Source organism: Suricata suricatta, chromosome 5 (genome assembly GCF_006229205.1).
Source record: "Suricata suricatta isolate VVHF042 chromosome 5, meerkat_22Aug2017_6uvM2_HiC, whole genome shotgun sequence".
Classification (NCBI taxonomy): domain Eukaryota; kingdom Metazoa; phylum Chordata; class Mammalia; order Carnivora; family Herpestidae; genus Suricata; species Suricata suricatta.
This window is the reverse complement of record NC_043704.1, coordinates 81,503,564-81,530,633: the sequence shown is the minus strand read 5'-3', so window position 1 is coordinate 81,530,633 and position 27,070 is coordinate 81,503,564. Positions and strand designations below refer to the sequence as shown.

General features: G+C 40.5%; 1 protein-coding gene across 1 annotated transcript in view; it reads right to left on the bottom strand.

Moving 5' to 3' along the window:
• Positions 1–3,279: 3,279 nt before the first annotated feature.
• C5H3orf70 (chromosome 5 C3orf70 homolog) overlaps positions 3,280–27,070 on the bottom strand; it is a 72,873-nt gene continuing 49,082 nt past the window's right edge. Inside the window, exon 2 of the mRNA XM_029939721.1 lies at positions 3,280–9,643. Coding sequence (XP_029795581.1) covers positions 9,087–9,643 — 557 coding nt within the window. The 3' untranslated portion in view covers positions 3,280–9,086. The remainder of the gene's footprint in view (positions 9,644–27,070) is intronic.

Sequence of the window (27,070 nt, the reverse complement as noted above, 5' to 3'; positions counted from 1 at the left end):
ATCACTCTTGAGAGCAGAACTGTGTTCTGCACACTCCCATGTCTTCCATAGCACAGTGGTTAAAATTTAATATGAATCACATTTTCTTTCAAGGCACTTTTTTATGGAAACATTCACAAACCCTATGTGTACTGCTGTACTAATTCAGTGAACACACCTGCACAACCAGTACCCGATCAAGCAAATAGAAGTGACCAGCACCGCGGAGGTCCCCTGAATTCTCTATTCATCCTGTCCCCTAATCACTATCCTGACTTCCATTGGCATATGGCTTATTTTGAACTTTATAAAACATGATGTACTCTTTTGGAAGTAACTTTTTTCACTCTGCTCATGTTTGTGAGACTTACTTTGTTATTCATTCTCATTGCTGCATAGTAGTCTACTGTATGAATCTACCACAATTTATCCATTCTGTTGCTCATGGGCATTCGGACTGTTTCTAGATATTACCATTCTTCTTCCTGTCTTTTGCTGAGTATATGTACACATTTCTGTTGGGTATAAGCTTAGAAATGATTTTGCAGGGTCAAAGGGTATATGTAGTTGACACCTTTTTGAATATATGCCCTCCTGCATGAATGAAGGAATGTCAATAGCTTCAGGGGACCATGGGATAGGAAAGACAGGAGATATGCACACCAGCCTTTCACAGCCCTTTCCTGAGCTTCACTTTGGATGCACAGGACCTGACATCTGCCTCCTGCCCCAGCCAGGGGGGTAGGTGGTTGGCTCAGAAGGCTGACAGGATCTGCTTGTTAAGCTGCTGTTGGGGTAGGCCTTGACTCCATACTGGGGCACTTCTCCCTAACCGAATAGGCCAGTTGTCCCTGTTCCTACTTGAGATCTGTTCCCTCAGAACTCTCTACTACATCCATCTCAAAGGTCAGAATTTGTTCCTAATAGGCTAAGGAGTGCCCTGCCCCAACACCTCATGGCTTGCCCAACCCAGCCTCTTCTCTCTAGAAGGACGTTTTAGGCCACCACCCTTCAACACTCCACACTCACACTCCCCTCCATCTGAGATGGTGATTCCTCCCTTCATCCTCCCCTTTGCCGACCTCTCTGTGGCCCCATTATTTCCTTTCTGAAGGGCTGTATTTATATAACATGGGGCCCATGTGATTCCCTGTTTGACTCCAGGAACATACTGCAGCTCCAGGAACTCACAGCATCTCTGACTCTTGGATATGTTGATTATGGGGTAAGAATAAATCCTCTGGGGCAGAACTGACACCTTTGGGACCCCCAGTAATTTTAAAGGATGTTCAGTGAATTCCAGTTGGACCCAATGATCTTAAACTGCCCTCTTGGTGACCTATCCAGAGATGCCCACTGTGGGTCATACATTTATCTAGGGCCTTGGGTTCCTTGGGAAACCCAAGTCCCTGGTGTCCTCTCCATATATTCAGTACATCCCCTAAATCATGATGGTCACCTCTCATTATTCTAGGTTCTAAGGTTAAACATGCTGCGTGGATCTCTGTTCAAATCCCATCCTGGCCTCAGCAAGCACTCCCTACAGACACAGAGCAGTTTCCCACCCAGTGTCTTCCCAAAGGCTCCTGGCCTGTGTGGCCTCTTAAGAGTGGCACTGCAGATATACTGCAATGGCTTTTCCAGGTCCTTCTACAGATATGTGGGTGTGTCTACACTTGCTTTGTGAAACTTGGCATCACAGTTCACATAGATTTTAAACATGAAGGAAACAACTCAGGCTTCTGTCTACTGCATGGGGCTCTGTTTAAGCAGACACCAGATATCCATGACTGGGTAACCAGAGTTAGGGTCTACATAGTCCCCTCAAGTAAACTGGCCTGGCCCCAAGAGGCAAATCCAAAGGACTTGAGGACATGCAATATTTAGGAAAGCAGTTGGCATCAAAGGCCCTACCATAAGAGGGCTAGGAAGGGGAGAAGGCAGAAACAGCTGATAACAAAGTGCTACAATCTGAGGGCAATGCTCAACAGCATTCTTAGATCCAGGAACACCCCTGAGCACACATCAGTATCTGGGATCCCAGGTCCAGGTCAAGCCAGAGACTCAGCAACAAGAGCAACATCAAGCAATGCCCAGAGGGTTAAGCTGTGGCTCACTGAGGCCTCTAAGTAGAGCCAGGGCTGGTCCAGACTGTGGTAGGCCTGGCATGCAGCAGACAAGCTCAGAGCCCCAGGTGTGGGGAGGAGAGGGGCAGATGAGGGAGAGTGGATGGAGTAGGCCTACAGAGGAGCAGAACTGGGTTTGACTCCACACGCTCAACAAATGAGGGAGTCCCCCCAGCTGGATTTGGAATCTCAGACATTTGGAGCTCTAGCCCTGCCACTTACCTGGCATGTAGGACTAACTTACCTACCTTTAGAGTCGTTTTAACTATTGGTTGCTTCAGCCATAAACTCACAAAATTATCCTGTCCCTCCTACCACACAGAGTTACTGGGTGTGGCCGATAAGCTGACCTCTGGGAAAATGCTTGGTCACATCCCCATCAGGTGTTGCGGTGCTTTGCTGATTCACAGTGCTGTGTGGTCATCATCTCACAATCATCTCACAACGCTCCAGAACGCTTTCTTGGGATAAATCATCTGGGGTCTTACACCAGACGGTACAGTGGGCTAAGGTATCCCACCAAAGCCCAAGCCTTCTGATCTCCCATTTCCAAATTCACATGCAGAGCTCCAGGCTGCGGACTGAGACAGATAATGAGAAACAAATCTCCTTTTCTCCAACCCACTGGTGCAAGAACTTTCCATCCATGGCTGGACGCCTGGAATGGGGTCACTGCCCTGTGGAGGTCAGTTAGTCAAGGACACACACTCCCCAGTCCAGCCTTCAGTCTCATCCAGCAGGTGCCTGAGCAGGTGAGTCACTGTTCAGACTTGTGGGCTCTCTCCACTTCCACCCCACACACCCAGCAAAGGCTCCACCTGCACTCACTGTCTAGGACTCATCATCTTCAAAATAATTCACCAGGTTTCTGATTATAAAAGTAGTACCAATTCCCTTGAGAGAACTAGGAAAATTCAAAAGAGCAAACAAACACACCACTAATATCCAGCATGCTTGTTTTGCCTTGCTTTTTCACTTCTATTTCCAACAGTTCCTCTATCTGCCTGACTCCTGCAGAATTCCATCTGACCTCTGATTACACCACCTTGAACTCTACTGCAACGAGCCTGAATCCCCAGGTCCTCCCTCACTGCCTGCATTCAGTGCAGAAATGGGGCAGCCCGGCACGGGCTAAAGGCATTACTAGTTGGCAATGACTGAACTGTGATGAGGACAAGATGCTAAATTAAAGTTTATTGCAGAATAAAAGTGTATGTAGTCAGCAGTTGTTAAGAGGCTACAATGAGATGCCTTCTAGAACTTGGCAATACAATTATGTAGTTAAGTGAGTAAAATGCACACACAGTAGATTAGATTTGCTGTCGGCAAAAGTCATTTTCAGACAAGTCATCTTTTGTGAAGACAGAAAGAGCCAGCCTAGAATGCTCGTCAAGATGTGATTAAACATGGAAGCAGCAACAGCCTATCAAAGCACAGAGATATTTTCAGCAAAATGGTGTGTATGTGTGTGTGTGTGTGTGTGTGTGCGCGCGCGCGTGCACACTGGGAGGAGGTCTGTGTGGAGCACAGAAAAGGGGGAGGGAGGAAGGAAGCCTGTTGGTGTTTCTCCAACACTGCCTGAGAGCAGCCACATTGGATGAGGAATGAGCACCAGCCCGTGGGAATGTGTTTGCTGGGTTAGAGAGAGGGATGGAACACCCTCGGCTCTGCTCCCAGGTTTACCAGCAGCCTCCTGACTCAGCCTCCAACTACCCTGAGGGTGGGAAGAGGTGTTACAAGAGTGAGCAACTCAGGCAGAGGGCCAAGAACGTGAGCTCTGGAGCCAAAGTAACAGGGTTCAATTCTGACTCCTACTACCTATAAGCTGTGCCACTTGAGACAAAAATATTTCCTCCCTGAGCGCTGTTCTGGATTTGTGAGGTGCAGTACTGAAATGTCCCTCAGAAGGCTGCTGTAAGGGTTACTTGTGGAAAGCAGTTAAGGTTGGGCTATAATTATTAATAATATTAATGGCATTATTACTATTACTGATAATGAATTTACTTAGCAGTCCCTAGTGAGGCTACTCAATGAAATCGCCCCCACACACAAGCTGCTCTTTTCCAGGTGTGAATTAAAGAATGGAGCTTCCGGATTTGCCACGCTGCAATCTGGACGCTGAGCCTGGGTTATAAAGTGCATCCCCTGGGTCCTCTGGGTAGACGTGTCTCCAAGGCACATGTAAACCACATGCAAAGCCTGTGGCTTTGTGTGAAGTAAAGACCGTGGGGGAACGTTACGTTTTATTTGTATAAACCTCCTGTGGCTGGTGTTCCTATTACTAAGTGTTCTGGGAGTCATGAGCAGTTGACCATGAGTGCCTATTACAGACAATAACACTTACCTGCACTTCATGGTTCTTGTAAAGTCTAAGTGTGATGATGATGCAAACTGCTTATTTCCTAGCACAAACTAAGCACTCAGTATACAAGTTTCATGCTTTACAAATGTGGATTTTTGTTTTGTTTAGTTCACAATGTGTTATTTAAATCAGACAGAACCTCTCCAAAGGAAAAAGTGAGGGGAAGAGAACATTCCAGACTCCAAAATATCAGATTTGTGCTGGTACAAAAGAAAAAATTACATTTATTTTACAAGTTAAGTATTTTTCTAAAGTATTATACATAAAGGAAATTTTAACTGTAGGAAAAACAGAATATAATTTTAGGAAATTACAGAGGGAGCAACATTGTGCTTAAAACTTTGAAATAGACAGGTGTAAAAATTAGCACAGTAAGAGAATATTGCAAGGTATGAACAGCCTTAAAAAGTGTATATGGACACAACAATAAGGAAGCTCAATACTAAAGCCTCTAGTGATGATCTGCTTTCAGAATTACTCATATTATAAGAGAGCACTGCTTCAGTCTTAACAGAAGAAAGAACTCAAAGCACTAACAGATATATGGCCCTTCCACAGCAGTTAACTCTCCAGTCCCCAGAGTAATGAAAGGGAGTAATGACATAAAATTTTTAAAAGGTAATTCCAAAATTAATTTTGATAAGTGCCCTCATACTTATGTTTGGATGTGAGAAATACCGACATCCCTGGAGTGCACGGTGCTGAGACCGTGAGGACTCCCCTTCCTGCCTCTCTTCTCCCCTGCAGGAAGAGACAGGATCCCAGACTATTCAAACAAACCTAAAATGCAACTGTCCTCCTCAATTCTGGCCCTCACCTCCTGTGGAGAGGGGACAGGAAAGAAAACTGTTAAAACATTGTTTCCCTCATGTGAAAGGCCAAAACACGTCAATACAATTTTGCAAACAAGATGGAATAATCAAGAGCTGACATATAAATATTAGTTTAACTTGTGCTTCCCCCTGACCCCTTTACCTAGTAGTATTTATACTGCCAAACATACTGAGTATCTTGACAGTTTTCTAAAATAGGCTGTGTCCTATTACCCAAAAAGAGAAATTTGTATGAAAGGAGTTTGTTCTGATTCGTCCCTAAAGAAGTGATTCAAACAGGCCAGGAAGTAGAGGTTAAAAAATAAAAGCACCAGCCCCACAACAGTGTTAGATCCTAGATAAAATCCAAAAGGTACCTGAGGACAACGACTTCACCATTTTGTTTTAGTTTGGGTGGTTTATTTGGTTTTATTTTGTATCATATTACTTTGAAGTACAAGTCTTCCTTTCCCAGGAAAGCTACTGGTTTTCTGCATGGTTTTCCTCAGATTCTTACTTCAAATCTTAAAAATTTCAAGGAAAAAATACCTAGATTTGACTGTAAAGCCTTATTTATGTACCAAATCATTATAACCACAAAAGTATTTTAATTGCTTTGTCATTTCTCAGAAAATTTATGAGAATATCTGAAACTGAAGAATTCCGAAATAAATCTTGGTTAGGTGAGAAAGCTGAACTCCACACAGCACTCCTTTTGCATCTTCCACCCTAACCGCTCTTACATCCACTTTCAGGAAGTGGGAATGGTGCCAGGCTTCCATAAAGGCCCCCAAAGCACTTTCCCCATCTACCCAGCCCAACTCTTTACTCCAAGTGAACAAACTACTAGGTTCAAATTATCAAGTTTGTGTACCTGTCAACATACAAGTATTAACCCAAATACTATTTAACATGACTGTGTGTTCGATGTCTATAATACACATTGCAGTCTAAACATTTTCTAAAGTGCCTATATAAATATGCTTATACAAATGAGCAATATAATATCAGGTTTACAGTGAAATTCTTTTATATAATATATAACAGGTAGGCCTAGAATTTAAGTTGTAAATACCCACTTTCATATCCTTATCAGCAAGCATAAAGAAACAATTCTGGTTCAACCATGTATGGTTTTCAGAGAATTATTAACAATGCTACGACAAAGAAACCCTTGCTTGTGCTTGTTTAGAAAAGACTATTTTGAGATCTAGGAGCATCTGATATTTAGAATCCAATGGAACGTCTTCCATTCTATAAAATAGTAGTAAGTGAAGCTTAGTGAATTTTTAATTATAAAGAGATTGTGCAAATATTTAAAGTGATTATCATCCATTATTAAATCCAAAAATTTCATTAAAATCATGGGTAATCTGAATGGCAGTTCAGGAGTTTAAAAAACAGGAACCTAGGCAAAAGTCGTAGATATTACTGATAAAGGCCCCAACCCTGACACAGCCAGCCTCAGAAATGTGGCCCTGTGACCACATGCTTCCATAGCTTTGGAGACCTGGTGGTTGACTCCAATCGATTTAACAGGAATGTGAGCCCAGAGTACAGAACTGATAAAACGGTGCAGGGAAGCACCCTCCATATGCTCACCCGAGGGCTTCACTGAGCTCACCCACAGGGTAGGTGCAGACAGGAAGGACCCTGGTGTCGCTGCTTCGATCCTGAGTACACAGTGGCTGGCTGCACAGCTCAGCTCATGGGAGTTGGGCTTCCAGGCCCGCCTTCAGCTGGCTAGTCAATCACGGAGGCACTGAGAACCTCAGGCAGGCTCATCAGATGTCTGTCCTAAGCCATCAGGGCCAGGAAAGGACCTCTCTGGGCAGCAACCCCCCCACTCCTCCACCTGCCCTTTCCTGGAGTCTGCTGTTTCTGGAGCTCCTCTCACCACCTTACTCATCTGCCTTGCTGTCTGCCTTGTTGAGTCTTTACATTTCAGTCAGTGAAAACTTTATGCTGCATTCTCATCTAGCACAGGAAGCTTTAACTACCACTGTTTTCAAAGGAATATGCAAACTCTGCTTTCTAAACCCTAGGGACGTTCTGGGCACCTAGACCTAACAAAGTGTTCTAGCCAATCACTTGAACTACATGTACAACCAAGAAAGCAGACTCTGCCTAGAGTGATTCGTGAAGGATGCCACATGGAGGCTTCAGGATGGAACACAACAGGCCTCTTCGTATTTCTTAAAATACAAACTGACGGGACACATAAGAGATGTGCCAAAATGTGGACAGAGCATGAGATAGTGCCACGAGAGCATGCTCACGCAAAGTCAGGGCATAAGAAAGTATTTCTTGACCTCTACCTTCGGCAGCTGTAGTTTCATCAGGCTGTATTTTAAACTTCCTGGACTCTCACCTACGCCTCGCAGAGAGCAGATGAGGAGCAATGGCAGATAAGCAACTCCCACAATAACACCTTGTATAAATGGAAATTAGGAGAATTCAGAAGAGAGCTAAGTAAGAAAGAATTATTCACCATTTTGTGTGTGTGAGAAAAGAGAACATGTACAACAATGAATATTACTGTAGTAAAGTGAACGAATATTACACAAAATATTTTCTCCTGACTTAGCAGCAAACTATTTCAACTGCTTTTGCATTTGCATAAAAATCCATGCATCATACTGAATTCTAATCCAGTTCTCACCTAAGCCATTCTAATGCTTCATACAACCAAATGAAGCAGAATTAATCAAACCTATTAGATTCATTCCTAATCCCTAAAGGACTGCTGTGTTTAGCATTTCCATGCTAACTAAGACTATTATTGATTTTTTTTCTTAAGATGTCAGATGTGGCTGCCTCCTAAATATAATACCTATATAACTTCCTAAAAGTTTTCCCCAGATTCAAAGAACAATGAAGAAAAATGGGGAAATGTTGAGGAACCCACCGACAGGCCAGCTCAAATGTGGCAACACATTCTCCAGCTGCACGCCTCATACTCTCCTTCCCCTGGGTTCCCAGAGCATTCTGGGTCCCATCACCCACACGTGTTAGCACAGCCCTCTGCTGGACTGTGGACCCCTTCCTGTAGGAGTCCGGTGATACTCAGTCTGCATCCCACTCTGCACCCTGCAGAGCGAAGGCACGCAGCTGAAGACAGATTGAAAGTGAAACTGAAGGCGTCATCTCTTCTTAAATGAAGGTCTGGCTGTCCCCAGGTCACGCAGGGTATGCACACACAGGCCATAACAAGGGATCGAGCGAACCTCCAGTAACCTCCCAGAAGTAAGCCGAGGCAACAGGTGGTGAGGAGAAGGGAAAAGGGACAAAATGGCATCTACAGTGCACACTCGGTTCCCCTCTGCTGAGCAGATTCCCACAGGAGACTAGCAGGGTAGGGGTGCCTGTCAGCACACCAAAAGGATTGCCAAGGGGGTTGGGGGGGGTAGGTAGGTAGGTAGGTGGGTGGGTGTGTGTGTGTGTGTCTCAAGAACTGGCTACATAGGAAACACTGTCTCCTTCGGTATGGGTAGTTCCTCAACCTGATCCATGATAATCATCACCTCACTGCTTTCAGAGTTCCCAGTGAAATTAAGGCTGGGTCACAATTCATGACACCAGATGCTACATAGAAAATAAGTCAAGATACAAAAGAAAACCATTTATAAGAAAAAGAAGGTCTTAGTTCTAAGACTAATTTAAGAGTGGAGTTAATCAGCAGACCAGTGAACCGCTATGGTTGTCAGAGAGGGGTAGAAAATACCAACTGCAGTGGGAAAAGGATCCATCAGACCAAAGTACAGAAGCTCAGCATGGATCAGAGGCCGTGGTTTCCTGCTTGGACTCTCACACGGTGGTTTCTATTGTTTCAATTACTTCCAGATCAGACTGTGAGGGGGAGAGAAGGGTGCACTCGTCCGGTTCCCAGCTGCTCTCTGGACTGTAGTCTTCCTCTGAACTCAGTTCTGCTCCTTCTTCTGTGTCCTCATCACACGATTCCACATAGTGAGCCCCAATGGCATTGATCCCAGAGTCCTCAGAACTTGAGGGAGAAGAGCAGTGATCTATTTTTGGTGTACTGCTCTCTCTTGAAATTAAGGCATCATGTGCAGAGACCTCCTCAGGGCTCATTTTGTGGGGATGTGACGCCGGCTGCTTCTGCACGTAACACATCTTCCCATTAATACATTTAACCTGATAATTGTCAATAAAGAGGTCTGAGATCATACAGTACCTTGGCGAATCAGGGGGGAGGGGCGGCTGAAAGACAGATGCAAATTTCAAAAAGTGTTCAGTGAGTGAGACTGAGATCTGAATGGTGTTGGTGGGTTCCCGAGGCTTCGCAGGAATCTCAGTGCTTGGAAGCTGCTCCACAGGGGTCATGGGCTGATACACATACTTGCCTGTGAGGAACACAAAAAAAGGGGTTGAAATCTAAGGATATTACACAAATGACATTAACACAGCTATAATGGTTTCTTTCTGAGGATTTAGAATGTTTTCAAAAATATTTCACCATCAAAAGAAACCAGTAATAGAATCATCCCACATTGTTATAATCCATGAAAACCACAGCATGGTACATAACAACATCATGGTATTTTCATCTAAGGAACACACACTACAAATTTTAATTTATATTGATGTCTTTCTAATACCTCTGTAGTGGGTATATACTAAAATCCTTATTTTACAGACAACTTAAGATGATTTACCCCTCACACTAGAATAAAGCCCACAATATAGTATGATAAAAACACATTGTAAAATAGCATACTATAAAAGTATAATTCCATTTTATTTTTAATAACTATATATTAATATATATGTTCATACATTTAAAACATTGGAGGAATATATACCAATTTATTATCAGGATTACAGAAGACTTTCAAATTTTAGGTTTCTATGTTTTAACCAGAATACACACATGTATTTAACAGGTCACGGCTTAGAGAACTGTCCCAGCCACCTGCAAGGACTGGGGTGAGGGATAAGGTGTGAAACGATCTCTTTCAAGGCCCAAGCACGGCAATGGCCTAATGAGACATTCTCCCTGACACCAGCCCCCCCTGGTACTAAGCCTGATACTAAGCAGACACAAAGGCACAGGTGGTGTGGGGGATGACCTACCAGGTGTTTCTAGGAAACCAAGAATCCTATCGCCAGACCTTCCCGTCTGCTCTGTGTGAGGCTTCACGCAGTGTACCTAGAAGTGCAGCCTAAACAGATCTGGTCCTAATGTGTCTCTTTCTTTGTTCTTTCACTTCACTCAACATTTGGAAAGCCTCCTGTGTACCAAGTGCTAAGGAAGCAGAGACAGAGACGGAAATTATCCAGTCTGTAAATCTAAACTGATTTCAATATAGAAATCTGTAGATAAAGAAGAAAGAAAGAAAGAAAGAAAGAAACCTGAAAAACTCAGAAAGAGTAGCCACAACTGTAGGCACCACTTTGGGTTTCTCTTAATGTAGCTGACTAACTCTAGTATCAACCAGTCCATACTGTATCTTTGGCACATAATTATGACGGAAATTTTTAACCTCGTCAGTATTGCCATTTTGGACCAGATGATTCTTTGTTGTATGGGCTGTCCTACACACCGTACTATGTTTAGCAGCATCCCTGGCCTGTATCCACTAGAAGCCAGGGAGCACCTCCTTCACAGGTATGACAATCAAAATTGTCCTCAGACATTATTATAGACCCATAGGGATCAGAATCACCCTGGCTGAGAACTACTGATTTATGATCTTCTCATGAGCATCTTTGCAAGCAATCCACTCATTATGCATTCAGCTGGCTCTTGTTTATTTCTTGGTCAGACTGGAAATTCTAGGACAGGAATCACATTTGTAAGGAAAATTACCTTAGAGTTTTTAATAACTTATTTAGGCCATGGAAGAAGAGCAATTTTAGAAAAGCAAACTAGGCTATAAATAGTACAACACTGCCAATCTATTAAGATCAATCAACTTGCCCATATGTTTTTTTTTATTTCTGGTTCCTGACTCTAGTACAAAAATGTAGGCTTAGATGCTATAATTTCATTGTAACTAAATTACTCAAAAAATATATTCAGTTTCATTTGAAATAACATATGGAAAAGGTACATTTAAAATTGTTAAGCCTTCAGGTTCCTAGGTCTGCTTCAAAGCATGGACATATATCATGTAAACCCTAAATGGCCTGATAAAAACAGAAGTGAGAAGAACCCATCACATCTGCCTGGGGAACCAGGTTTCTTTTTTTTTTTTTTTAATGTTTATTTATTATTGAGACAGAGAGAAACAGAGCATGAGTGGGGAGGGACAGAGAGAGAGGGAGACACGGACTCCAAAGCAGGCTCCAGGCTCTGAGCTGTCAGCACAGAGCCTGACGCGAGGCTTGAACCCACAAACCGTGAGATCATGACCTGAGCCGAAGTCAGTCGCTTAACCGACTGAGCCACCCAGGCGCCCCAGGAACCAGGTTTCAAATATGCCAGTATCTTTATTTCTCTGTTATCTGTAAGAGAGTACAGTATGACTCCTTGTCAAGAAAAGTTCAAATCAACAGACTACAGTTTGGTATAGTAGGACCTCTGCACCCAAGCATCACTGGCATTATCAGCTGAAGGGGCGAAGAAGGCAGAACTTCAAGCTTCCCCTCCAATCCTCCAGCCCCCTTTATTCACAGTGGTGAATAAATCATCTGGAATGGAGGTTGGTCTTTTCTATTCTTGGCTTAGTGGACTGGTGATTATTGAGTTCAGGAGGCTATGGATGATAGGCACTCAAGAAATGCCTGTTGCAGGATGCTGATTAAGTTCATTCTGTCCCAAGTGACGCCTGGTTTAGTGATACACTTGTCACAACTGTAGAACTTCTGGAATTCTTTCTCAGACTCTCAGGGATAAGGGCTTTATTTAGTTCAAAGGAGGAGGAACTCCAGGAAGACTGACTGTGGGACTTTTGTAACCACCCTGTCCTGCACTCACTTAACCACCCCAGCCCACCCTCCTTTCTCTCCTCCTCCTTTCTGCTTCTTCATCATTTCTTTGCTCTTTCTCCTCATCTCAGTTCTTCTACTCTTCCATTCTCTAATCCTGTCTTCCAAAGCTCTGCCTTTCTTCCTTGAAGTGTAATAAAAGAAAGGGAAATGCAGCTGGGAGACAAAGATATGCAGAATACTGTATCCTAGACTCCATTTGCTTCTACAAGTTACACCTATTAAATATGCTTACTCTGAGCTAGGTGACAGCCCATTTTCTGGTGATAGGAGGACACAGATGCAAAGAGGAAGGCCGAGAAGAAAAAATAGTAGAGATGGCCAGACGAGAAAGCTTAGTAAACATCTTTCAAACATCAGTTAATTATGATATAACACTATATTGTTTGATTTTATTATAAAAACATAATTATCAGGAAAAATCAAGGATTAGTTTTATAAAGAGTCCAGAGGGGTTTGTACTTTGCACCATTCCCCAGTAACTTCTGCCCTGTGGTATACTATACTGTGAATCTATGTTTGTAATGATAGCCCTGAAGCATTACAAGATCCTGAATTATCAGAGAAATTCAATTATGTCCGCTATCCTGTACTTACTAAGGGAATAAAATGAACTAACACTACAATAGCAAGGACTGAAACAAAGGGGGTTCCTGGCCACTTGGCCAGGAAATTTAATAACCCCTATACTTTATTTTCTGAACAGTCCTTTTAATTAAGGGTTTACTGCTATTTAAAGAAATAAGTAGGGGCGCCTGGGTTCAGTGGGTTAAACATCTAATTCGGCTCAGGTCATGATCTCACAGCTTGGGAGTTCAAGCCCCACATCGGGCTCTGTGCTGACAGCTCAGAGCCTGGGAACTGCTTCAGATTCTGTGTCTCCCTCTCTATCTGCCCCTCCCCTACTCTCTCACTCACTCTCTCTCAAAAATAAATAAACCTTTAAAAAAAAACCATGTAGATGAGAACTTTTAAAACCTAAATCTCTAAATGGAAAAGATACTCAGAGACAGGGCTTGGAGCGTAGAAAGTAGAGGGAGAGTAAAAGAAAAATCTAGATATGATATAATCCAGCAATCTCACTTCTGGGTATATGCCCAAAAGAAATGAAAAGCAAGGTCTCAAAGAGACAGTAGTTGCATAAACCATGTTCATAGCAGCATTATTCACAGTAGTCAAAAGGTGAAAGCAACCCAATTGTCTATTGACTGACAGATCAATGGAAAAACAAGATGTGGGATATACATATAATGGAATATTATCCAGCCTTAAAGAGTAAGGAAATTCAGGGTACAACATGGATGAACCTTGAAGTTATTACATTAAGTGAAATAAGCCAGTCACAAAAAGACAAATACTGTATAATATCACTTATATGAGTCACCTAGTTTAGTCAAATTCATATAGGCAGAAAATAGAATAGTGATTGCCATAGGCCAATAGATAAGAGAGAACAGGAAGCTGTTAATGGGTATAGAGTTTGAGTTTTATAGGATAAAAAGAGTTCTGGTGATGGTTGCACAACAATATGAATGTAGTTGATACCACTGAACTATACACTTTAAAATAGTTGTGATAGGAAATTTTATGTGATTTTACCACAATTTTTAATACTAAAGAATAGTATAATTCACTGTATGGAAGAGAAACTCCATATGATCCAGAATATATAAAGAATTCTTACAATTAAGTAACAAAAAGCAAGCAGCCCAATTTATAAAGGAGTGAGGCTATACAATAGCAACACCAGGAATCCTTGTGATTGAAATGTTCTGTAATTTGACTATATCACCATCAGTATTTGGTTATGACAATGAACCAGTGTTTTGCAAATACAGTTGTCACTAAGGGGAAAGTAGGTGAAGGATACATGGAATCTCTGTATTATTGGTAACACTACATGTGAATCTATAATTTTTTTCAAACTAAAAAATACAATTTAAAACAAGAGGGAAAAATCATCATAGAAGTGACGTTATACCTTTTTCGGTACATTATTTGTCAGGAGGTCACATGCTGTGGCTCTATCTCATATTAACTTTGAATACTTGTTTCATGTAGTATCTGTCCAGGTTTCTCCATTGAAGAGTTAGTATTTTCCCTTTGAAATTGTTAAGTATCTTGTGATGAGATACCTGAGGCTATGCAAATACCCCATTTGTCACCATACTTTCACCTACTAATTTCAGCATGCATAGGTGGATCTGGCCATCAGTATCCACTACTGTGTGTATTTCCTATTTCCATCATTACTCCTATATTTATTAATAGAATTCTATGTAAGCAAGATCTGTTCCTTCTCTTTCATTTACTTTTTCAATTATTTAAACTAAATATGATTCACGGCTATTTATTTTGTTCTGTGGATTGTAATTCATTACTATCATTATTTACTTTGCTGCTCAAACTGTCCTGTATATAACTTTTGGGAGCTCCTTCAAGCTAGCACCTGGGTCCTTTCAACATGACCTCACATCCTTTTTTCAAGACGTCCCCGCTTTCTGGCACCACAAGATGTTACTGGCTTATCTGGTACTCCTCTGCCCCAGTCCAGAAATCAGTCATTTCTCCAAGGAGCCCCAGTTCCTCTACTTAAGAACTTAAACACATTCTTAACCCTGTCTCAAAATATTCCTGGGAAGCAGTTTTTGCTTGCTAATAACTCTAAACTCATTCAGAGGAAAGTGAATACTAAACCTCATTAGAGTACTTAATTCCCATTAGAAAATAATATAAAAATTAATGCACAAATGCATTAATTTATCTGGAATATTTTTCAAGAGAGCTGAAATCACTTTCTTAATAATGAAATGGACTATACAACACCAAGATAAAAAAAAAAAAACAGCTGTGATCTGCAAGTGAAAAATAAATTCTATACGTCTTGTTTCTTTTTAGGGAACCTGGCTCAACACTTCAGCTGTTTCTCAACTAAGGACTGATCAAAACCACTACATAAGTAACTACTGGTATTCTTTTGGAGTCTGAGTTCATAATTTTCCTTACTGTTCTTCCCCTTTGGTATTTAGCAATAATATATAGTATATACTTTTTAAACAATATCTTGATAAGACACTAAAGAAGATTTATGTTCTCATCCTAGTTCTTTGGTTTAAAAAAAGAAGAAACAGAAGACTTAATTACTTTCTCAATATCATGTAACACAACAGAAGTTAATTCTGGGACCCAAGCCTTGTGACATATGTGTTCTTTATGAGGGTACTCATTACTTTATTAATAAGGTTTAGATAATGCTCTTATTAGTTTACACTACCATTCTCTACCATTAACTTCAGCTAATATTCCAATTTGTAACAGTGTAAATAAACAGCAGATCTACTTCCCTGAAGGAGTTTCTTTCTTTTGGTTCTAGAGCACAAAGGGAAGAGGAAAATAAAACCTAAGTGAACATAAAAAATAACTTATATGCCCTGTTAAGCTATTGTATGCACTTTGTTAAACTATTAACAGTTGTGCATTTTAATTCTTAAAAAAGATCCTTTGGGAAGGAAATAAGCTTTTTCCTTTTACAGAGAGTTTTATGACTATTAAATGTGTGTCCCCTTGACACATGAAGTACACTGCTCCCAGGGAATGCAAAGTAATTTTAAAATTAGCCTAAGCAAAATATAATGAGAAAGGTAAATCTACTGAAAAAAGAAAACTGAGTGGCCTGAGGGAAATTGCATCCACAGTTCAGTTCTTTGATTTTATATAATGAATCACAGTTATGTTTATTTTATTCCCAAGGGCATTCATTATACTGAAAGTAATGTTAAATATTCTTATTTAGCTATTTCTGCAATATACATTACTTACTATGTTGAGCAGCATATCACAAACTAAAAACAAAAGAACATATTTATTATAACCAATATTTTATGTGGCCTTACCCCATACCCTGGCCCCCTGGCAGTCAATATACTATATTTTTGTTTTACTTTATTTTTCTTAAGTAGACTTCACACCCAGCACAGAGCCCACTGCAGGGCTTGCACTCATAACCCTGAGATCAAGACCTGAGTTAAGATCAAGAATCAGATGCTTAGGGTGCCTGGGTGGCTCAATCTGTTAAGTGTCCGACTCTTGCTTTCGGCTCAGGTCATGATCTCACAGTTTGTGAATTCGAGCCCTGCGTCGACTCTGCACTGACAGTGCAGAGCCTCTTGGGATTCTCTCTCTTCCTCTCTCTTTGCCCCCACCCCCCAAATAAATAATTTTTTTCAAAAAAGAGTCAAGGGGCACCTGGGTGGCTCAGCAGGTTAAGCATCTGACTTCAGCTCAGGTCATGATCTTGTGGTTCATGAGTTCAAGCTGCAGTCTGGCTCTGTGCTAACAGCTTGAGCCTGGAGCCTGCTTCCAATTCTGTATTTCCCTCTCTCTCGGCCCCTTGCCCCTCATGCTCTCTATTTCAAAAATAAAGAAACATTAAAAAAAAACTTTTTTAAAGAGTTGGATGCTTAACCAAGTGAGCCACCGGGTGCCTCTACCATGTATCTGTACTTCAATCTAGGAGAACACTGAAGTTCATATACTGCCCAGTAAGTTAAAGTTCCCAGTCAGAACTTCATGCAAAATCATAGTTTCTTCATTCTTCAAACTATATAACCTTTAGTGCCATGGCACTTACTAGTGTAAAACCCTAGTGAGACACAACACCAGAAGCATGGGTTATTTACTCACTTAGCAAACATTTATTGAATATCTACCAAGTTTACACTACTAAATCAGGTGCTACGGGGAAATAAAAAGAAATACAACATGTAGTCATGCTTCAAGAAGCTCCCAAACTAGGGGTAGAAGATAAAAAGTAAAATGAAATCAAGAATTGAGGAAAAATGTAAGAATATATACCAGGGCATTCACCAAGCAGCAGAACAGGATTCCAGGCTTCACTGAAGGAACGTACATGGCTAGTAAAATACACGGACCTGTGTAGTCATCCACAGAACAGCTCCAGATCAGTTGCAGAGCTGGAAGGGTCAGCTGGCACCGCAAATTCATAGAATCTACCTTTAACTGAGTGTCTGGCACACTGTAAACATCCGATTACTGGTGTTACTGACAGAAGGCAGGGCTGCCTACCAGTCTCCAAGTCACTCTCCAGGCCGTTCAGACTGCTATGCAGCCAAGCCTTGCAAGCCCATGACCACCCCTAGTCCTCAGTCTCTACAGTGCTCTGAATGCACTGTTTCCTGATTCAGCTTAGCCTGTAAACTTCTCTCTGACCACAGCTCTCTACCACTCTATCTTCATCACCTACCCTCCAAGCCCTACAATCCACTTTTACATGTGCTTTCACTCCTCCCTCAAACTAGTATTTATTGAGCCTTACTTGTGTGCCAAGCCTTAAATTAGGGGACAGGGGGTTAAAATAGCAAGAAGAGGAACCACATCCCTGCCCTTATGGAAGGAATATGTATATTTGAAGAAATAATCACATGAAAATATATATAAACCATAAAAAGTGATAGTCAAGAAGTGATAGAAAAAGCAAAATCAGTGATTAGGAATTACATGTGGGATGCATCATTTGGACCAGGGGAGGGAGTGGTAACAGGCAAGACATCCTTGAGAAAATGACCATATGTGGTAATTAATGCCCCCTCAGGACTAAGTGGGGGTTACCAGGTAAAGAAGGGGAAGAGCCAGAGTGGCTGAAGCATGATGAATAAGAGGGGGCCAGACCATGTAGGGCCCTAGGGATCATGTTAAATATTGAGGATTTTATCCTACATACTAGAAAGACACAGCACAGCTTTGAGGAGAGAATAATGTGACCAGCTTTGCCTTTCTACTCACTTCCATTTCTATCTGCTCCTCTCAAAGTTTGGCACAAAGCTAATCTGAAGCACTCAACAGACTTCAACAATTAAGCTACCATCCCTCTCCCAGCTTCACACTCAGATCTGGACTTCAATCAAATAAGTGGGAGAAGGACTGGAGGAGGTAGAAGCAATTCCACTTAGCAGCCAGTACTGGGCAGGAGCCCTTTACCAACAGACTTCTACAATCCACACTGCTCTGAGCCACACTTTTGACACCCTGAGGTATGGGCAGGTGTTACAGTGAGATCTTCCCTAAAAATAGCATTTCTGAAAGTGCCATAAACCAACAATAGAGAGGGAAGCTGCTTGCCACATTAATCATTTTATAAAGCAGCCAGTCTAAATAGAGGTATAGGAAAGGCTCTATACTTTTTTAAACCATGTTTGGTTCTCCCTGAAGCCAATTCTTCTAATTTAAGGGGCAGATAAGGACAGATGAAAGTAACAAACTCTGTGTATCTTAACAAGGAAGGAAGAATGGAAGGAAGGAAGGAAGGAAGGAAGGAAGGAAGGAAGGAAGGAAGGAAGGAAGGAAGGAAGGCAGGCAGGCAGGCAGGCAGGCAGGCAGGCAGGCAGGCAGACCCTACAAATCCACCCAGCAAACAACAAGAGGGAAAGAGAAGTATAAAATACATTCCTCTTACAATCCAGTTGGGTCACACAAAACATCCAAAAATAGCACAAGAAAAGATAAGTATTAAGTTGCAAAGCATATACTATACATAGAATAGGAGCTCAGAGAAAAGTGAGGGCTGGAAGGGCTTAGAAAATATGGAATGGGAGTGCCTGGGTGGCTCATTTGGTTAGGCGTCCAACTCTTGATTTCAGCTCAGGTCACGATCTCACAATTGCTGAGGTGGAGCCTGGTACTGGGCTCTGCACTGACAACACGGAGCCTGCTTGCACACTTGTGCTCCTGCTCGCTCTCTCTCAATCGCTTTCTCCCTCTCAAAAAAAAATTTTTTTTAAAAAGAGAGAGAGAGAATATGAAATGTAAACTGAAGAGGGGCTGGGACTTGGACCAAAGAAAGTGGAATTCCAAAAATCCAGAGGTGGAAGAAGTATGGGCTATTGGAGGGGTGCTGGGGTGACCAGCCTGACTGGAACTCAAGGGTCTCCTATGACCAAGACCAGTCTCACCACCCAGATAATCTGGAAAGAGAGCAACACCTTTCCCTGGTCTTAGAAGACTGGATACAACAGGAGCCACTCTGCTAAGTAACCTGGCGTAATGGAATTCCTTGGACTTGTAGATACAGATGATTCCAGTTGAGAAAGAGCTTCTCCTAGGGCCAGAGTTCAGAAACATCCTAATAGGTAACTCTGACTAAAACAATCCAGAGTTACACAAAACAAAAAGGGCAGAGAACAAGAACTAGGCATCCATTTTTTTTTTAGGTGGCCAAACAAGGGGTCTTTTAAGTGGCCAAAAATCATTTCATATGTGGGAGCAAATAGGTCTACCTCTTTTCACTTAATTTGTAAGTCCTACTTATCCACTGCAGCTGCTCTATAGAGCTGGTGTGAATATAGTAAATTGTTTAGAAAAAGGGATAGCTCAGGGAGTCTTCTCCCAAGGTTGGGTCAGTCACTGACACTGAGATGAAGAAAATTATATGTTCAGAAAAAGATGGCAGCTGACAGCTCACACAGAGACACATCAGTACGTATTTAGGGTCTATACTTCACAATGCAAGAAAACACTGAGAAGCTTGATGGAAGGAAAGAGGAATTAATGAGAAAATGGCTAATTATGGATCATTACACAGTAAGAAAAGCTTTCTGAGTGCTACCCTTTTTTATCTAAAGATGGATGATCATAATAGTCACTACCTTTGATTTCTTTATAACAAACCTTGACCTTATGGACTTTTTATGTGACCATCTCAGCCTCCTACCTTTTTCTGCAAAAACCATTAGTATATGGGCTGAGTTATCCAGTCCATGAACTGGACAACAGATTTCTAAAACTGCAGTTAGAAAAATTTGAGAACAAAGAAATTCCCTAAAGGAGGTAGCAAAAGTGGAGACCTAGAACACAATGACCCTGGTGTGGGCTTCTACCGTTCTACCAGCACATAGCTATACACTTCTACAGTTCCCAAGTAGTTATTAGCAGCCAGATATTCTTGACAGACTAAAGCTAAGGGAAATGGAGTATGACATCTGTCACATTTATCTATTGATCTGGGGCTGAAAAGTTCAGAAACTCACAAGAAAAGGATGCTAACCAGTTAACCTGATCTAAGAAAAATAAGCTCTTGAAGCATCTGAAGTATCTGCTTAGCAGAAGGGGCTCAACAGGGTTTCAGATGTTTACTGAATTTTGAAAAATGTATTTTTGCTGTAGGTTATTTTTGTAGAGAACATGTATATACATATTCAAAAACCTCATTTTCAAATATATACAAACCAATATGGCATTCTAGAACTTTTTTTATTAATCAATCACAATGAAATATATTCTAAATTATCAATGAGATGTAATTTCAAATCAAATTATTAATTATGTATAATTTCTATTTCTTGATATGTAAAAAAATATATTATGTTTTTTCTTTAATTAGTTGTAATAATTACCTTTCATTTCTCTTGGGCCTGTGGTTAGGCTAGCTAATTCTATTTTTTTTTTTAATTTGAGAGACAGCAAGAGAGAGAGACAGAGAAGGAGAGCCTCCCCTGCACTCTACACGGTTGCTTCCTGCTTCCCAAATAACTTCATACCAAAACAGCCTGATCAAGCAGCAAGCTTCTCTGCGGTCCTGTGGGAGAATGACACTTCTTCCAACAGAGGGCTGAACCCCAACCTTGGGAAGGGTACTGCCTCCCACCTTTATCCTTCCTGGGTATTTTCCTTCACTTCATGGGAACCATACAGACTTTTCCTTATATCTTATACTAATTTATTTCTTAGAGTTTAATAATTCTTTAAATTTCCAGAGTAATCTACTGTGTGGTTTCCATCTTCTGGGTTGGACTCAAACTGATTCAGTGATCAAGGTTAAGCTGTGGGATTTCTGGTAGGTAGCACTTCCCTGATTTGTCTACTGAGAAAATATAAGCATGATATTAAGAAATTAAGTTGTGTATATATTTGGAACCTAGACTAATAATAGATACTAAGTGTTATGTATTAATACTAACAATTTTTTAGATGTTGAAAATTAGAAAACTGATAAACAATTAACTGTAATATAACAGAGGAGGATTTTGGAAGAATCCATTCTAAAACCTATTTTTTTATGAACTTTACTAATATTTATTTTTTTTAATAATAGTTTATTGTCAAATTGGTTTCCATATAACTCCCAGTGCTTCTCCCCACAAGTGCCCCCCACCATGACCATCACCTCCTTCCACCCTCCCCCTCCCTCTTCAGCCCTCAGTTCTTTTTCAGTATTCAATAGTCTCTCATGATTTGTGTCCCTCTCTCTCCCCAACTCTCTTTCCCCCTTCCCTTCCCTATGGTCCTCCGTTAGGTTTCTCCTGTTCTCCTGTTAGACCTATGAGTGCAAACATATGGTATCTGTCCTTCTCCACCTGACTTATTTCGCTTAGCATGACACCCTCGAGGTCCATCCACTTTGCTAGAGGAGAAAGGAGGAAACAGCCTCCTTGACCTCAATCGCAGCAATTTCCTCCTCAACACATCCACAAAGGCAAGGGAATAAAGAACAAAAATGAAACTACTGGGACTTCAACAAGATAAAAAGCTTCTGCACTGCAAAGGAAACAATCAAAAAAACTAATAGGCAACCGACAGAATGGGAAAAAAGATAGTGGCAAATGGCATATCAGTTAAAGGGCTAGTATCCAAAATCTACAAGGAACTCACTAAAACCTATTTTGTGAAAGAGCATTGTTTTTGCTATATTCGCTTAATGTTTCTACATCAATAATTAATGTCAACAAATAGCAAAACAAAGAGAGCTTATTGAATATTCTTGAGTATTCTCCTCCAAAGGAATGATATATAAAATTTATGAACTAAAAGCGCTTTCCCAGAAAAAATAAGCAGGAAAGAATTTTCTGAACCAGCCTTCATAACTGACCAACAAACATTAATCTTAATTCCAGACTGAAAACAATTCAATGGGCAGGTTTAAAGTAACTTTCTGTAGCTTTATGAATCAGAACAGATCATCACTGTGGCTCTTCCCCTAGAGCCTGGGATACAACTGCCTAGGAAGAGAATGACGGAGATGGACAAGGAGGAATCACTGATTCCTGTAAAGCACGTGTAACATAAAAGGCAGAATCAACCACTTGAGAAAAGAAATCCTGATTACAGGTGAAGTAACAGACAAAATGGAGTAGCATGAAAAGGAGGCCTAAGACATTCAGCAACGTGATGGGCACTGTGGGACCTGTTTGCCCACATTGTGTTTGTGGTAATTTATGAACACAGCACATGCCTGTATGGGTTTAGCCTACTGATACGTATATGAGATCTGATAATATGATAATGCAGATTTTCAAGGGCAAATAAAATTTCTATGGGTTTGATGAATTTTTTTAAATTATCACTTGAAAATAGAAGGGGAAAAAAAAGATATCCCTAGTACAAGTACATCCCCTGCAGAAAAACAAAGCCATAGGCCTTGAAGAGACAGGCTGTGGTTAAACTAAAAAACACTCCCAGGGATACCAGCCCCACAGCAAGGATGAAGCATGCCAGATGCAGTGCTTCTGATGTGCCTGGGATAATCTAGGCAGATAAAACCATCCTGGGAATTATCTAACTGTGCAGTTGGCTAGCTCAGAGATCCCCAAATGTTCTTCAAAGAGGCATACCAATTATGGATTTTAAAAAATATGTTGCTAATGAAGAATCAAATATGATTTCTGTGAATCCTTTGCAGACCATGACCCTAAAATGTTAGGCGGGATCTTCTTGATGGTTTCAAACAGATTAATGAGGCTATTACCACTTCTGTCTAGAATTACAAGCAGGCCAACATTCTAGTCAAAACAAGTATCTCCAAGAGTTCATTAATGATAATAATTCAGAAAATCTATAGTTTTCCTATAAAATGTCAAAGGATTATAAAATGATGTGATAGAATTTTCCCTTATAATAAACATTTTTATGAACCCACAAAGAAAAAAGATACATTAATATATTGTAATACCTGAGGAAATGGATTATAAAACTACTCATTTTACTGCTTAGTGGATATGATAGTTAATTTAATATGTCAGCTTGGAGGGTATTTTTGGATGAGCTTAACAGTTAAATCAGAGAACTCGGGGTAAAGCTTACTGTCCTTCATAATGTGGGTGGGCCTCGTCCAATCAGTTGAAGGCCTGATTAGAACAAAAAGACCAGCTTCCCTGAACAAGAGGGATTTCTCTAGTAGACTGTCCTTGGCCTTCATCTGCACCGTTGGCCCTCCTGTGCCTCCAGCCTGCCAACCCACACTACAGATTTTAGACTCACCAGACTCCATAATGGTATGAGCCAATTCCTTTTAGTAAATCTTTCTATACACACATACCCTATTGGTTCTGTTCTCTAGAGAAACCTGACTAATGCAATAGGACTCAACTTACCTGCAATGATAATAAGATTGTAAGATACTGGCATGGCAATATAATAATCTGATTTGTTCAACTTTAATTTCCACTAATAAGGAAAAATACATACCCAACTCCTTACTCCAGTGCCCTTGTTTCTCGATGCTCCCAGCCCAGAAGGGATCCTCCACCCCAGAAGGGATCCTCCACCTCATCACTGTCCCTCTGCCAGCTGGTGAGAGGCAGCACTGAGGAGTCCTCATCTTCCTTTTTTTAGGGGCATATATACATGTGTACCATATTTTTAAATAGATTAAATTATACAGCTAGATCTGGTCTCATTCCCATATAACAAAATGATAGAATTCATACACACTGATGGGTTATTTTTACATTTTTCCACCACGGTTTTTAATCAATATTGTCAGCATGATTTTCCCCACTTACTTTGGTTACCAGTACTGTAGATTCTTAAATATTTTTAAATACCAATTTTTTCCTAACATTATTCTTTATGCATTTTCACTCTGGTTGTGACAGTGAATAAGGCCAAACAATATTCTGAGTCTTATGTTCTAATTCAACGTTGTAAAATCAAATTAAAAGTATGTTAACTACCTAAAATATTTTGAGTTATTTTACTTATTTTCAATTATTATGTTAAAATATTTTGAGTTCATACTGTGGTTCATAGGATTTTAGTTCAAATTTTGCATCCTTTACCTTTTTCTAGTTACAAAATGCCTATATAACTCAGGATCATCATTACAAAATGGCTGGCATTTCTATCTTGGATAACAGTCCAGAAATATCAACTGCACTACAATGTGGCAAGTGCTTTAATAGGATGATGTATAGAGCACAGAGGAAGAACAAAGAAAAAGAAGAGGAATCAACCACAGGAGGGCAAGTGGTTCAGGAAACACTTTTAAGAGGTGATGTCTGAACACAGTCTGGTGGTTAGAGGGTTAGTGGGGCTGGGAAAGGTCAGACATTCCAAGCAGACAGTGTGGTGTGTAAAAGCACAAGGATGCATAAAAGTAAAGGTTTCCAAAGAATCGAAGCACTTTAAAACCACTTTAAAGTGGTAGATGTCAAGAATGAAAAGAGTCCAAATAGATGAACAAAGCCCTGATCACATAAGGCTGTGTTAGAGCATGCTACAGCGACTAGATATAGAGACTTTTTCCAGAAGATAATGTGGAATCACTGATGGATTATAAATAAAGAAGAATGGGGCCAGATAATATTTATGTTTTAGTCAGACCACTCTGTCAACAGTATGAAGACATATTAAAGGGTCAGGAAGACAACTCAGGTTGCAGGAGAGAAATGAAGAGCCTGAATTAAGGCAATGGCAAAGGAGTACGTTAGAAAGGGATAAATTCTGTGATACTTGATAATTTGATGTGTAAAGTAAGGGAGAAGGAAGGGACAAAGGTGATTCACAGGTCACTAGTTTTCACAACTATACAGCAACAAAATCCAACAGACAAAATATACGAAACAATGGTTTTCAAGACAATGAACATCAGAAAATGAAAGACAATTATGCCAACAGACAAAAATAAAAGGTAATCTTTACAAGTCCCCAAACTTACTGCCTTGAGATAATTTCCTGACCACAGCACAAGGAAGGAGAACCTAGCAAAAGCCTCAAAAAATTACTAATTAATGTAAAAACACAAAGCTTAAAGTCTGGGTAAACTAAGAAAGCTAGACTACCATGGAGGAGAGAGCTAGAGAGATAAGCCTAGACACCTGCAGAGGGTCCCCTTGAGTATTCAACAGCATATTGATGAGGAAACTACCAAAGGCCAAGAAAAGATTGAAAAGCATCAGAGGGAACAGTGTCTACCACTCACTCATTCAGAGTAGATTAGAAAAATTCATAGTTTTCAGGGCATTGAGGACAGTATTCAGGAAGGTCTTGCCTAGTAGTAGAGAAAAAAATCAGCCCTAGAGCAAGCACTGCTTGTAACCTACTTAACAAATCATAAAAGCAAAACCAAAAAGGACAAAACTATTTTTTTAATTTAAATTTTAGTTACCCTACAGCACAATATTAGTTTTGGGAGTAGAATTCAGTGATTCATCACTCAGAAAGAACACCCAGTGCTCGTCACAAGTGCTCTCCTTAATGCCCATCACCTATCTAGTCCATCTCCTACCCATCTCCCTCCATCAACTCTCAGTTTTTCTTTACAGTTAAGAGTCTCCTGTGGTTTGTTTCCCCTCTCTTCTCTCCTCCTCCTCCAACATGTTCATCCGTTTTGTTTCTTAAATTCCACATATGAGCAAAATCATATGGTATCTTTCTCTGATTGACTTATTCTGCTTATTAGCATAATACATTCTAGCTCCATCCATGTCATTGCAAATGGCAAGATTTCATTCTTCATGGTTAATATTCCATTGTGCATGTGTATATATACACACACGTGCGTGCACGCACACACACACACACATATACATACTACATCTTAAGGTTTTTTTTTTTCTAACATTTATCTATTTTTGAGAGAGACAGAGACAGAGAGTGAGCAAGGGAAGGGCAGAGAGAGAGGGAGACATAGAATCTGAAATAGGCTCCAGGATCTGAGCTTTCAGCATAGAGGCCAATGTGGGGATCAAATCCAAAAACTGTGAGATCATGACCTGAGCCAAAGTTGGATGCTTAACCGACTGAGCCACCCAAGTATCCCAAGTATATATATATATACCACATCTTCTTTATCCATTCATCAGAGCTGATGGACATTTGGGCTCTCCCCCACAGATTGGCTATTTTTGATAGGATGAAACTATTTCTAATTAATTTACTTAGCTTCCAGAACTAACCTCAAAAATATTTACAGAAATGCAAATAGTGCTAGGAAAACTGAATAACTACATGCAAAAAAATGAAACTGGACCACTTTCCTATACCATACACAAAAATACATTCAAAATGGACTAAAGACCTAAATGTGAGACCTGAAACCATAAAATCCTAGAGAAGAACACAGGCAGAAACCTCTCTGACATCGACCATAGTAACTTCTTTCTATATATGTCTCCTGAGGCAAGGAAACAAAAGCAAAAATAAACTATTGGGGCTATACCAAAATAAAAAGCTTTGCACAGCAAAGCACAATCAACAAAGCTAAAAGATAACCTAGTGAATGGGAGAAGATATTTGCAAATGAAATATATGATAAAGGGTTAGTATCCAAAATACATAAAGAACTTGCAAAACTCAACATCCCAAAAGATGAATAATCCAATTAAAAATGGGCAGATGTTAATAGATATTTTTCCAAAGAAGACATACAGATGGCCCACAGACACATGAAAAAATGCTCAGTGTCAGTAATATCTCACCATACAAAATGAATATAAAAAGCAATATAAAAAATGTTACATTTCTACATAATAGTGATGAAGCAGAGAAATTAAGAAAATAATCTCATTTACAATTGCACCAAAAAAAAAAAAAACTCTCCTAGGAATAAA